General features: G+C 38.6%; 2 protein-coding genes and 1 long non-coding RNA gene across 3 annotated transcripts; all 3 read left to right on the forward strand.

The window, feature by feature from the left end:
• Nucleotides 1–747: 747 nt before the first annotated feature.
• Nucleotides 748–2,863, forward strand: LOC132178946 (uncharacterized). The gene is made up of 3 exons (XR_009439876.1): nucleotides 748–1,105; nucleotides 2,522–2,640; nucleotides 2,725–2,863. It is a non-coding gene; the product is annotated as an uncharacterized LOC132178946 (long non-coding RNA).
• A 317-nt stretch (nucleotides 2,864–3,180) lies between these two features.
• Nucleotides 3,181–7,039, forward strand: LOC132178945 (protein FAR1-RELATED SEQUENCE 5-like). The gene is made up of 4 exons (XM_059591534.1): nucleotides 3,181–5,087; nucleotides 5,176–5,316; nucleotides 5,403–5,417; nucleotides 6,797–7,039. Exons 1-4 carry the CDS (start codon nucleotides 3,489–3,491, stop codon nucleotides 6,821–6,823), a joined length of 1,782 nt encoding a protein of 593 aa, XP_059447517.1. The 5' UTR covers nucleotides 3,181–3,488; the 3' UTR covers nucleotides 6,824–7,039.
• Nucleotides 7,040–9,809: 2,770 nt separating this feature from the next.
• Nucleotides 9,810–13,644, forward strand: LOC132177684 (pentatricopeptide repeat-containing protein At5g18390, mitochondrial). Its single transcript, XM_059590111.1, is given in 4 exon segments — nucleotides 9,810–10,912; nucleotides 10,915–11,523; nucleotides 12,732–12,817; nucleotides 13,402–13,644. Coding segments are annotated over 2 exon segments (1,404 nt in total). The 5' UTR covers nucleotides 9,810–9,952; the 3' UTR covers nucleotides 11,359–11,523; nucleotides 12,732–12,817; nucleotides 13,402–13,644.
• The last annotated feature ends 833 nt before the right edge of the window (nucleotides 13,645–14,477 follow it).

Genomic DNA, 14,477 nt, shown 5'->3' on the forward strand with positions numbered 1-14,477 from the left:
GAACTGCATTCACTTCCTCTACATTCTGATGGATAGGTTCTTTCTGCTTGCCTAAAGCTGTAACCATTCCCACCAACTGATCCACTTTTGCTTCCAGTCCAGCCTTAGCTTCACGAATATCCCTCATATCCTTCCTTATCTCCAACAGATCAAGTTGGACTTTTTTTAGCTACCTGGCTTTTTCGGATTGTGCTTCTTCTGCCATTGTTCCTCTAGTTCTCATGAAGACTAAAGGACAAAAAAAAAAAAAAAAAAAAGGACTAAATGGATCAAGGGCTTTAATACCACTTGTTACAGTGATGATATGGTACATTGTAATGAGTTAAGCAAGAGAAGAAAGAAAGAAGAAAAAGAGAGAGAAAGAATGACTGATTATTATTGAATAATTTCGAGTGTTACTCAACTTCTTAGCATTTCGTGGATGCCAACCTCCAAGTTCATTGACAAACTACGTACAAATCAACAAGATACCGATTACATTGCAAAAGAACCTACTTATAGCCCTTTCTGACTTAACAAGCTAACCACTAACTCAACTGATTACAACCAATTAACAGAATAACATAACTCTAACTGGATAGCTAGCCATATGCGGCAGCTTCCTTACAAGGCAAACAACTAGTCTGTTTAATGAGGTTTGATAAAGACACAACACAAACCCAACTTAAAACCAACTTCTCTCCTACATGGCATTTATTTATTTTTTTATTATATTTTTTTTTAAAACCAAATTAAAGGCCTGTAAAAATCAAATTTCAGAAATCCTAAAAGTCCTCTCTCAGTCCCTCGCTCTCCCTCCCGCGCTCACCCTCTCTCCTCCGGCGAGTTCATCAGCCACCGAAAATCCCCTCTCAGTCTCTCGCTCTCCCTCCCGTGCTCACCCTCTCTCTCCTCCGGCGAGTTCTTCGGCCACCGGAAATCCTCTCTCACTCCAGCACTCTCCCTCCCGCGCTCACCCTCTCTCTCCTCCGGCAAGTTCTTCGGCACCGGCGAAGCTGTCCGTCCACTGTCTCTCTCACTCCGGCGACGTCTACAGCCACCGGCGAAGTTCCTGTCTCTCTCTCACTCCGGCGAAGTCGAAGGCTCTCTCTCTCCTCCACCGGTGGTAAGTAATCCCTCTCTCTCATCCACATTCAAAATCTAGGGCTTTTTGATTTATGTGTAGTGGGTGCTAGAATAGTGTATTAGATTTATGTGTATTTAGGGTTTAGATTTCTGTTTTTTTGAATATTATTGGGTATGGATTTTTACTTCTTTTTCCGTTGGTTGAAGCTGTGTTTGTTCATGCCCGAGAAAGATAGTTTTTGGTCAGATTTCTCATTTGCATTATTCTCTGCAGTTTGTCAAATATAAGTCCTTCTATTGCATTATTTCTTTTTACATCCACAAACAAATCTGATTCTAAATCCATCTTTATCAATTTAGAGTGCAACTGTCTACCCAATTCCTTGAGCCCCATTCCGGCACAAGCTTTAAGAACACTTGATAAAGTAAACATATTTGGACATATTTTTGACCTTTTCATTTGCTCAAACAAGTTTAAAGCCCATTCATGGGACTCACAAAGAACACAGCCAGCAATAACAGCATTCCAGGAAACAATATCAGGTTGTGCAATTTCGTCAAAAACAATAATTGCATCTTCCATATCCCCTGCTTTGGCATACATGTTAACAAGCACATTTGCTGAGAATAGATCAGTATCATATCCAAGCTTTATCAAATACCCATGAATTTTCCTTCCTTGACCACTATCCCCCAAACTCGAGCAAGCTTTCAGAATACTAGACAAACTAAACTCATTGGGTCTTATTCCATTCAAAACCATTTCCTGAAACAAACCCAGGGCTTCTCCACTGAAATCACTCTGAACATAACAAGAAAACAACAATATTTTGAATTTTATATATAACAACAATATCACTCTGAACTCAAAATATTGTTGTTTTCTTGTTATGTTCAGAGTGATTTCAGTGGAGAAGCCCTGGGTTTGTTTCATAGAATTTCATTTATTCCCCTCGTTGACAATTTGGTATAACAAATAGGTGGCAGGTACATGTGCATTAGTTGTCTGATTAAAACTTTAAAGGAGGACCTTAATTATCAAATTAATTACAATAATTAATTAAATCTTTTATAAAAACAAAAACAGTTTTATATATGTACAGTAGAAAGAGAATGGTGATTTGGAAGGTTAATTAATTTGTTGTATGAGTAATGATTTTAAATCTTTATAAATGAAAATTGGAAGCAAATTAGGGTACCTCATCTGCTGCAGGCTTTTCTTTGTTGGAATATTTTGGTCATTTTCGAAAACTCAACAACCTTATTTAATAAGTGATTGCATATTCTAGTTTGTCTTTTTGCATGTGTTTTGTGATTTTACAGAGAAAAGTAGTGTTTGTATGTCTTTTTGCATGTGTTTTGTGTTTTTCTTTTCAAGCCTATTTAAGTTCTTACTATTTGTATGATTTTTATAGTTCACACTACTTATACAATAATATTTTAAATTATATATTAGGTAAGTGAAAAAGTTACTCATTATAGCTGCCTAAATGGACAAGGATGGTGAAGTTGAATCTTTGTATACACGTATTCCAAATGATGAAGATTTTTTGGAGCAAGATTGCCCTCAAATAGGTTTGACTTTTCATCTTTTGTTTGTGTTATAATTTTGCTTTGACACACCAAGATGGCTTTTAACTTTGTATCCCGTTTTGATAGATGTGGATGAAGAAGTTGAAGAACAAAATGTCTTAAGGATCACTTGTTCGGATGAAGAGTTGGATGGGGATGAAAGTTCGAATGAAGAGTTGGATGGAGATGAAAAAATTGAAGAAACAGAGATGATCGGTGGGAATGAAAAAGTTGAAGAACCAAGGATGATCGGTGGGAATGAAAAGGTTGAAGAACCAGGTGTGTCAATGACTTTTAATTCACATGAAGAATTTATTTCATATTATAAGGCATATGCTATGCAAGTTGGTTTTGCTGTATTAAAAAGAGTTATTAAGAAGAATGTAGATGGTAATCCATATTACATGGTCCTGACATGTATGCGTGATGGCCAAGTAAGAAACAGCAGAAGTACGGGTATAAAGACCAAATTAGCAACTAATAGAACGAAGTGTAATGCTAGGATTTATGCGAATTTATGGGATGAGGGAACGTGGTATTTGAGTAAAGTGGTGCTTGAGCATAATCATCCTGTAAGCCCCAAAAAAATAAGGTTTCATAGGTGTTATAAGAATATGAATTATGCTGCGAAAAAAAGGCTTGATCTTAATGATAGGGCTGGAATACGTTTGAATAAGAATTTTAACTCATTGGTTGTTGAAATGGGGGGGTTTGAGAATGTTCCCTTTGATGAGAGAGATTGTCGGAATTTTATTAACAAGGCAAGAGAGCTTCGGCTTGGCAAAGGAGGTGGTCAGGCCCTTTGTGATTATTTCGTAAGAATGCGATAATTGAATGATAGATTCTATTATATGATAGACATGGATGATGATAGTAGGTTGCGAAATGTGTTTTGGGCTGATGCACGAAGTAGGGCATTGTATGAATATTTTGGGGATGTCATTACATTTGACACCACATACTTGACTAATAGGTATGATATGCCATTTGCTCCCTTTGTAGGAGTCAATCATCATGGTCAATCTATACTTTTTGGGGCAGGATTATTGTCAAACGAAGATACAGATACATTTGTTTGGTTGTTTGAGGCATGGTTGAAGTGCATGAACTACAAAGCTCCAAGTGCAATTATAACAGATCAGGATAGGGCAATGAAAAATGCAATTGAGATAGTTTTCCCAAAAACACGACATAGATATTGTCTATGGCACATTATGAGAAAAGTCACCGAAAAGCTTTCAGGATATGAGCATTATGATCAAATTAAGATGGCCCTAAATATATGTGTGTATGACTCTCCCAATGTTGATGATTTTGAGGGAAATTGGAAAAGTTTAATTGAGAGTTATGAGCTTCAAAATAACCCATGGTTGAATACATTATATTCTGAGCGGACTTTTTGGGTGCCGGCATATATGAAAGATACGTTTTGGGCGGGAATGACTACAAGGCAGCGGAGTGAAAGCATGAATTCTTTCTTTGATAATTACGTGCATGCACAAACGACTCTAAAGGAATTTGTTGATCAATTTGATAATGCTTTGAAGAAAATGGTTGAGAGGGAGGCACGTTCTGATTTTGATTGTTATAATCGCACGAGTCCTTGTGTAACAGACTTTGCTTTAGAGAAGCAGTTTCAAGATGCTTACACAAATGCAAAATTCAAAGAAGTTCAAGCAGAATTTAAGCCACGTTCGAATGTTAATAATTGTCTTCTAAAAAGTGAAGGTGCAATTTCTACGTATCAAGTGATTGAAACTGATGGAAACCGCATGATGAACAAAACATTTAGTGTTTTCTTCAACACCGATGAATTGGAAGTGAAGTGTACTTGTGCATTATTTGAAGTAAGAGGAATCATATGCAGACATTCCATTTCTGTTCTACTTACGAGTGGGGTTACAATGTTGCCACCTAGATATATTCTTGATAGATGGAGGAAGGATATAAATCGAAAACATGTTTTGATTAAGAGTAGTGGTGACGTGTTGGTTAATAAATCCAATGCCCAGAGGTATGACGAATTTTGCAAGCATTGTGAAGAATTAGCATTGCTCACATCCAAGAAAGTGAAATATTTCATGGAAGCGATGAAAAGTGTTGATATGTTAACGGAGAAATACCGTGCCTTAACGTTGGTTGAGCCCAATCAATGTGATGAAGTCATTCCAATTTGTGATGAGGTACTTTTAAGTAATGAGGGCACTACGGTGCAAAGTGAGAAGGTGCTTACTCCTGTTAAGGCTACAAAGAAAGGGAGACCACGCTTCCTACGAATGGTCCCAGTTATAGAAAAAGTGACCAAAAAGTCACAAGGTAAGAAATCCCAAAGACGAAATAAGCAACAGGGCAAGAACACTGTCAACAAGCAAGGGAAAAAGAAGAAGGTACATAACCTATCTCAAGATGACCTCAACACTTCTCAAACTTCATTGCCTCATACAACACAGGTGATTAATATATGACGATTTACCTGATTTTGGGTGCACATATCATTTGCTCAAATATGATTTTTCATTTGTTTAATTTATATTGTAGGGTTCCATCAATGTGGCAGCAACAATGGTTGATCCAAAGTCTGAGTTGTCAGAATTGATTAGCCAACACAAATATGAAGAAGCCTTCGTCGCAGCCTTTCGAAGATGTGATGTGTCTATTGTATACTGGCTATGCTCTCAGGTTTATAAATTCATCATGTTATCTTAGTTATTAATGTTATATATTTAAAAGAAGTTGCCTTAAAGGTTTTTTTTTTTTTTTTTTAGGTTGATCTACAGCATATATTGTCTATATATCCTCTTCCATTGAGCCAAGTAGTATTACTTCACCTTTTGCGGCATCTAACCTACGGTATCAATATCAATATGTCCCACACATTTGGTTGGATGATAAGCGTCGCCAATGCTATAATCCCAACAGACCCAATGATTGCAATGCAGTTGCAGCCCATTTTCAATGAAGTTTATGCCGTTCTCAACCATCGACAATACTTGCCTACGATTACTGGTGATGAGCTTTCAAGTATCCGCTCTCTGATACATGTCATTATGTCCAAGAGCATGTAAAATTTAATATAGTTTATGCCTTTGATGTTGGCATTTTTTTTAGGGAATTTGCATATAACTGTCTTTTTGGAAAGTTGCTATGTGACTTTGTCTTTTTGAGAAATTTTCATGTAACCCTTTAAAAGGATTGTGTTGGGAGCAACGTGGAAGAGCTTTGTCATTTATGTTTATTGCATATTTCTTACTGTTTATGAAAGTTTTTTTTATAGGATTCTTTGATTTTTTGTTCATTTATTTTTTGGGGAAGTTGGATTTATGGGTTGCTAGTTGTTTTAGATAGTGAAAGTGTTTGTTAATGTGTAGTTATAATGTGCAAATGATGGTGTCAGTGTTATAATCAAAGCTAGATTTAGTTATTCAAGTATTGGTTTTTGGTCTGATTGATCTTTTGATCCATTGAACATCATGGGGAAAATAAATGGAAAGGGAGGGAAGTGGGGCCAAGGTTTGAGCAAACTAGATATTTTCAGTTGTGGAGTTGAACATTTTTCTTCTTTTTTCCCTTCCCAACAGACATTTTCCCTAGTGTCATATCTTAACTCTTTGATGGACTAGTTACTTGGTTATATTGGTGTAGAATGAAAACAGTACTCCTTGGCAGGCCACAACCACTCCTGTGGAGATGAGTCCTTTCATGTCAGCTAATAGAATTAAGAAGCCAATATTGCTTATCCACGGAGAAGACGACAAGAATCCTCATACTTTATCAATGCATGTAAAAGATGAACCATTTTCCCCATTTTTCCTGTCCGGTTCAACATTTTTCGTGTGTTTCCATTCATCCTTTGATAGATTTTAACTTACCCACTCATTAGTTTCAATGTTCCAAATTAGTCTTTCCACTAGCTGAGGTTGAAGCTCCTTTGTCCTTTAGCTATTTGGTTACCTGCCACTTAATTTTGTGTTTGCATGTCTTGCAGTCAGATTGTTTTTCAGTGCTCTAAAAGATCACGATAATGCTTTTTGTCGCCTAGTGATTCTTCCATTTGAGAGCCATGTCTATACTGCAAAGGAGAGTATCATGCATGTCCTCTGGGAAACTGATAGATAGTTGCAGAAATATTGTGTGTCAAATACTACTGATCTAAAAGCAGATATTGACGCATCTAAACATGATGTAAGCAAAGATGCTACAGGTTCCGAATGCAACAAACGCATCAAATTTACGCAAAAACACACATCAATTTTATTTTCTTGAACATTGCTTCCAAGTGTAATTCAAAACTGTAATTTGACATGTCATTTGATCCTCATTGAGGCATCATTACGTAAATTTGATGGTTTTCCTCGTGAGATATCAATGCGTAAATTTGATGTCCGAAGTGTAATTCAATATTATTGAGACTTGAAATGTCACTTGATCCAATACTTGCAGTACTGCGTATATTTGAAGCTTGTAATTCTCACATGAATTTTAAAAATGCATGTGAAAATTATTTTCTCTAAGAATAAATGTCACACGCTTTGTTAATCCTATTAAAAATATATACCAGAATTGCATGTTTTAAAAAAACTGATGCCAGTTTACACATGCTACAAAGAATGCCTGCCTGCTACAACTCCTCTTCACTTGTCTCATTTACACGTATGATGTATGCATAATAACGGTGAGTAGTCTAGCATTTCACTTGAGCAACCATAATAGAAACCACAAGCAAATACCATAAAACTTTGATGAATTTATATCTAAAGCAAACACTGTACTCCACAAATCAGTACAATATGTTTATTCCCTTAAATTCCAAAGTAAAGCTCATCTTAAGATTCAAGAGCCAAATATAGGGGGAACACAAAATGATCAAACTGCAGAATGTGTCCACTCATGACAGAAACAAAGAAAGATTTATTCTTCGGCAGTAACAACACTAATCTCACCCTTCTCCAACAAGTCATAAAATTGCCACACTTTCCTCTGTTCATTCCAGTGATGCATTTTCCAGAGGCCACCAGCAGCCAAACCAAGTGCCAACCCAATGCATAACTCCTTTACAACACTTGGTCCTTTCAAGGTGGCATGAGCAACCCTAGAGCCAGCCATTGTGCTTCTTTAGTAGAAAGCTTGTAAAGTCTGCAAGTAGAGACGACGGGCCATTTTCATTATTTTCTTTTTAAGAGGCACAAAAGTAAAATCAACAAGCCAATCAATTAAAATAACCAAACAATATTTCCAAAGGATAAGTAAATGCCACATTACAACTGTTATTACAAATTAATATTGTCATATTAGTTCAAACACCCAGTAAGTGAATTTGTTACAGAGTATATTACCGATCGACACGAGTCTTACTGCAGCTAGGGGCGAAACTACATTGTGAAGCCCCCAAGCCTCAACGCGTTCCCCATATATATATATATATATATAACCCTTTCAAAATCAAAATTTTACTGCCCAAAAAAGTTCTTTTTGGTTTTGTCCCCTGCACCTAAAATTCTAGTTCCACCCTTGATATGCAGCCTATGAAAGAACAAGGACAAGCTAGTTATTGCAACTTCAATATTGTGAAAATCTTGATAATCATATGCTGCTAGAATCAAATATTAATTGCAACCTGACAGCTTCATACTCATGCAATGAGTTGCACGGTTAGACATTCAATTTGTTTATAAGAAAGCAAAGATCAGTGGGCAAACTTCTAATAACCTTTAGGTATCATCACTGGTTCATCATACATTAATGTTCACTTTAAATTCCAAATCTGTTCTTGTCCAATTATCAGTCTCAAGAAAACATATACTTTCCTACTCCAAAACCGCACATTTGACACCTAAAAAGGCCATAAAGTACAATTAAATGTCAATGCCCAGGTTCAGTGGAAAGAGAAAACTTTCCTATAACACTAAAATTGCATCAATACAATAATACATATAATCTCCAACAAGAAGTTCCAAATTTTATAACGATGCTTTATCTTACCGCAGCACAAGCACTCCCCACCAAAAACAAATATTCACTACCCAATCAAACATAGAACTAAAAAACAATAAAACCACCAAAACTGCCAGCTTTCTCGGCATCCAACCAAACAAAAACACATCAAAGACACAGAGGCCGAGAAAACAAAACCAAAACCCTAATCAGAAGAAAAAAAATCAATAATAAAAAGATCTAACAGGGGGATTTGAGTTTATAAGGAAGAAGACACACTAGGATGAGATCGAAGAGGGTGGCCTGGTCGACCTTGACGAACTCGGCGTCCCAGGCCTTGAGGTCGTCGTCGGAGGTGGAGCGTTCTTTGGACGCGGCGGCTGCTTTGGGGGCTTCGACGTGCTTCTTGCAGTACTCGGTGGCCGAAGACGTCGCCGGAGTGAGAGAGACAGAGACGGAACCTTGCGCCGGAGGAGAAAGAGGATGAGCGCGGGAGGGGGAGGGGGAGCGAGAGACTGAGAGGATTTTTGAATCTGAAAGGGGAAAAGACAGTGTGAATGGTTTAAAATTCAAATTTTTATTTTTTTATTATTTTTAAATGCCATGTAAGAGAGAAGTTAGTTTTAAGTTGAATTTGTGTTGTGTCTTTTAACATTTTTCCTGTTTAATACCCCTGCATCTCCAGGTGGATGCATATCAACTGCCACCTCATCATCTTGCACAGCAGCTGCCACCTCAACCTCCATGCAAAGCGTGTTAACACAAATCCAAAAAAACGAAATTCATAGGAAAAAAAAACTTATCAACTTGCACTAATACATCTTCTACTACCCCTCTTGGAATACAAACAGATCGGTCGGCAAGTTGAAGAACAATTTTGGTGGGTTTTAGCTCACCAAGACCCAATTGTTCATAAACTGAGTAAGTTACTACATTGACACTAGCCCCTAAGGCAAGCAATGCTTTATCAATCTTAGAATTACCAATGATGCACAGTGATGCAGAGCGATGTCGTGGGTCACAAAGATAAACAACGAAAAAGAAACCATAAGAAAGCTGAGACCAACACGCACCGTTTAAACGTACAATACGTGTACCTGAGACCGGATTACTGGAGTTGACCAAATTTGCGAAGCGACAAAGTCCAAAACGCTGAGGCTGAGGCTGAGCTGACCAAAACGAGTCGTCGTTTAATGAAATCTGACGAACGAAAACGGCACAATTGAAATTGGCTGATAGGTTCAAAAATCAGAGAGTTTCTTCCACAAGCTTTTCCATGGAAGGTGAAGAATTTCAGAATCAGAAAGAAAAAGATGGGTTTTTTCTTTGACTGCTCGGTTTTTGCTTGAATTGTCTGCTACCGTTGATCTCGTCGCCTTCGCAAATGCTCGCCCGACTCCTCTTCTTCTTCAGAAACAGACCCCAACTCCTCCCACTACTCCCCTCAACCCTTAAAACGCTAACCACCACCACCACCGCCGCCACCACCACCACCACCGATGATGCAGCTCCAAACGACGCCGTCTCCACCAACCCCAAAGACGACTACTTCGCGGCCATCCACCACGTGTCAAACATCGTACGGCGCGATTTCTACCTGGAGCGCACCCTCAACAAGCTCCGCCTCCACGTCACCTCCGAGCTCGTCTTCCGCGTGCTCCGCGCTTGCTCGTCGTCGCCCACCGAGTGCCATCGCTTCTTCAACTGGGCCCGGACCCAGCCCAACTACCGGCCCACCACCGTCGAGTTCGAGGAGCTCATCCAAACCCTTGCCCGCTCCCGGAAATACGAGACCATGTGGAAGCTCCTCCACCAGATGAAATCCCTCTCCCTCTCCCCCTCCCCCGATACGCTGTCGTTCCTCATCGAACAGTACGGCAAGCACGGCCTTGTAGACAACGCCGTCGAGATCTTCAACAAGTGTGAGAAATCTCTCAACTGTCCCCAAACCCTCGAGCTCTACAACGCCCTCCTCTTCTCTCTCTGCGAATCCAAGCTCTTCAATGGCGCCTATGCCCTCATCCGCCGCATGGTACGCAAAGGCCTCGTCCCCAACAAGCGCACCTACGCCATTCTCGTGAACGCCTGGTGCTCCGCCGGAAAAATGAGAGAGGCGCAGGAATTTCTTGCCGAAATGAGCCGGAAAGGCTTCAATCCCCCGGTTCGCGGCCGCGATCTCCTTATCGAAGGCCTGTTGAACGCCGGATATCTCGAGTGCGCCAAGGGAATGGTCACGAAAATGGCGAAGCAAGGCTTCGTGCCCGATGTGGCAACCTTCAATTTGCTGACCGAATCGATATGTAAGACCGGCGAGGTCGAATTCTGCTTAAATCTGTACAATGCGGTGCGTGGGTCGGGGGACTTTCGCCGGACATCAATACCTACAAGATTCTGATACCGGCGGTGTCGAAGGCGGGGAGGGTAGACGAGGCGTTTAGGCTGTTGAACGATGCTGTGGAGTACGGGCATAAGCCGTTTCCGAGCTTGTACGCGCCGGTGATGAAGGCCATGTGTAGGAATGGCCAGTTCGACGATGCATTTTGCTTCTTTAGCGATATGAAGGCAAAGGGGCACCCGCCGAATAGGCCGGTGTATACTATGTTGATAACGATGTGTGGAAGGGGGGGGAGGTTCGTGGAGGCTGCTAATTATTTGGTGGAGATGACGGAGCTGGGTTTGGCGCCGATTTCGCGGTGCTTCGACATGGTTACTGATGGGTTGAAGAATTGTGGGAAGCATGATCTGGCACAGAGGATTGAGCAGTTGGAAGTTAATATCCGAGGCGTTTGATTGATGGCGGAATATTGAATGTTAGCTGAGGCTGTAATTCTTGTTTTGTCTGTGGTGAAGCATGATGAGTATTTGTGGGCATTGAAGGCTGTAATTCTTTTCTCAGAAATCACTATATGCTTTAGCTGAGGCTGAGATGATTGATTATGACTCTAGTATGAAATGGTGAGCATTGCTGGAAATCTAGTTTGATGTTTGTTTATTTTATTATCTTATGTGCCATTTGCCATTTGCCATAACATAACTAGTTCTGCCTTTCAAATTAGGTTTACACTATGGTGGACAGTGTGCCTCTTTTTTCTTTTTTCTTTTTTGAGTTCTTTTAACTTTTGTAGCGCCTATTCTTTTATACTTTTTGTTATTTATTTTTTAGTAATGCTAAAAACCACACCCCATCCTGACGTGACAATGTCCACTGGCTTTAGATTAGCCCTTGTAAAAAAAAAAATCTATCGACTGATGGGCACTTTCACGTCAGCACAATGGGACGGCGATGAAGTTTTTAGCATTTCTCATATTCTTTCCCAAGTGCTTTGCCTGTTTTTTCAGTAATTGATTTGGGTAGTAAATTGACTTAGATTTAGCTTTTCAAGGTTGGAGCTTATTTTTCTAGGAGTGTAGAGAGTAGAGAGAGATGCTCAAGGCAAACACCCTGGAATCTCTTGGCATCATACTGGACAAGCTTTAAAGTGCAGCTGTGCTCTCTACTTGCACAGCTTGTTTTGTTGAGTAGGACTTGGAGGAAAATAGTAATTCAAAATCCAAACCTTTCCAAACCTGTGATTACCGCTCACATTATTGTGACATGCTCTTTATTACTCCCACTACATAGAACAAGAGCTGACATGTCAAATAAAAGCACTAAGATGTCAAATTACTATATTAGTCCATTTATGTAGTGGCCCTACTGGGTAAGGCCATCTCAAAATTGAAGCAAAAGATACTAAGATGCCAAGCACTCGTTTGGCATGAAAAAACAGGTACCGTATCGGTGTGAAAAAAATAAAAACACATCAAATACTTTTTTAAGGTACCAGCATTTGGACAATTGGCTTTGTCATACATGTGGCGGGATGTATGGAAGCCTGGACTTTGATGATGTGAGTATTTGTATAATGGTTTCCTAATGTGTAATCTTTGGAATGAGAATACTATTTTGTCTATGAAGAGTAGGTTCTTTTCTGCTATGAGGTAATTTGTTTCTCGATCTAGTCTTAGTTCTTCATGTCATCTGCAATTAAGAAATGAATTGTTGCTTCTCTTATGTGTCTATTCTTGATAATACATTATCAAAAAATAAAAATGTGTTTGTTCTTGATAATGATTTCGTGATGTTTACTAATCTTTTACATGATGCCATCTTTGTTTTGCAGTGGGATTATGAAATCAGCAGTGGGCGACCATCAAGACAGATTGGAGGTTCAGACCATACTATTGAGTTTTGGTATCGGAGAGCTTGGTATTGCTTCTCAATCTTTTAGGGATGTGGACAAAATGCTTTGCAGTCTTTGTTAATTGAATCACTTAATTTTTGTTTAGAATGTTGAAGTTGAAGTTGACCTATTACAATGGGAGTATGGATTTGTGTGTGTCAAACTTCTTGATTTTATTGATACTTGGCTTGCACAATAAACCTTTCAATAAATTATGTTTCCATGAACATAGAAAGTTGGTCCTCAAGTTTTGAACTATTGTCTTATAATCGCATAGTGCTTCCTTGCTCACTGATTACTTTGTTTCAATTTTGTTTGCTCCATTATGGCTGAAGTCTGAAGACAATGTAGAATCCAATGAACACTTACAAGAGAAAATGTCTTTGAAGCATATTCATTAAAAAAAAAAAATTGTCTTTGAAGCATGGTAATGAATTTCATATCAAGCATGTAGTGGGTAAGGCCATATCAAATTTGAAGCAAAAGTTCTTTTATTTTGACATTGCTAGATTGTTATGTCCTTGTTATTCTCCCCTTTTTTTTTTTTTTTTTTTTATAATTTAAACAGGTTTGTTTATTTTGCTAACTTACTAATTTGTTTTGTTGCAAGATATGGGTTTCAGCTTCTTTGACCAAGTGATTAAACCAACTGGTTTGTTTGAATGGAAGCTCTCTTATTTGTAGATAAATGTTACAACATTTTGAGTCTATAGTTGGCTGGTGAATTGCTTGCCCAACTCCAAATGATACTACTGTTACCAAGGGAAGACATCATTGTCATGACACAACCGTAAGGCAATTAACCACAAAATTATTCAAGAAATTCTAGTTATTTCTGTACAATTCCTCAACACAAAATGTTTGATAATAATTACATCAAAATGCATTCACCTTGGAATAAGTATATACAATATTTTGTCTTAAAAGTTTGGTGCTCATGTTACACAATTTCATATATGTGGCAGAAATAAATGAATGTGCGACACCCGAATCAAACAAGGTGCAAGGTCTGAATGTAATTCATAGTGATCAAAAACTGCTTCGATGGATACAATATTTAAGGCATCGATCACTTCTTCTGAATGCAATCAGCATGTGCCTCCTTGACCATCATAGTGATCAAAAATCCAGTTATAAATCATTGAATTTACAACTTGATACTACTCCTTCAACAGTCCTCAAAGCAAAATGCTCTGATATCAACTACCCCAAAGTATCAAGGGCAAGAAATAGCGCCATCACAATAACCACAACATAACATCAACACACCAGAGATCATAATCTTGCAGCTAAACATCTAAACATAATACAACACTTGACACATGGATTGAGCTGATAAACTGACATCTATATTATAAAAGTTTACATCATATCTTTACATAAAAAAATACACTAGTTAAACAAAGTGTCACGGGCGGCACAATGCCAAATACATCTTAAGTGTATTTACACTACAAAAATGATGTACAATAAAAGATAGACTAATGGAACTAGTCTAACAAAACCCTAAGTATCCATAGCCTCAATCATAATAACCCAAGTATAAGGCTACTGGATCATCATCTTTTTTTGTGACACCTGCAACTACAGTTCTGCAAGCGGGTTATTTATTAACTGCAACTAACCATCAACCGCTACTAACTCTTGTTTGCTATCCACATACGCGGTTAGCAAAACAACGTTGTT

Source organism: Corylus avellana, chromosome ca4, assembly GCF_901000735.1.
Source record: "Corylus avellana chromosome ca4, CavTom2PMs-1.0".
In the NCBI taxonomy this organism is placed as follows: domain Eukaryota; kingdom Viridiplantae; phylum Streptophyta; class Magnoliopsida; order Fagales; family Betulaceae; genus Corylus; species Corylus avellana.

What these genes read in the sequence shown, in the direction of transcription:
- LOC132178945 (XM_059591534.1), top strand. Translation starts at nt 3,489, where the DNA reads ATGATAGACATGGATGATGATAGTAGGTTGCGAAATGTGTTTTGGGCT. An exon ending in CATTGCCTCATACAACACAG is followed by an intron (nt 5,088 to 5,175) that starts GTGATTAATATA and finishes TTTATATTGTAG; the next exon opens with GGTTCCATCAATGTGGCAGC.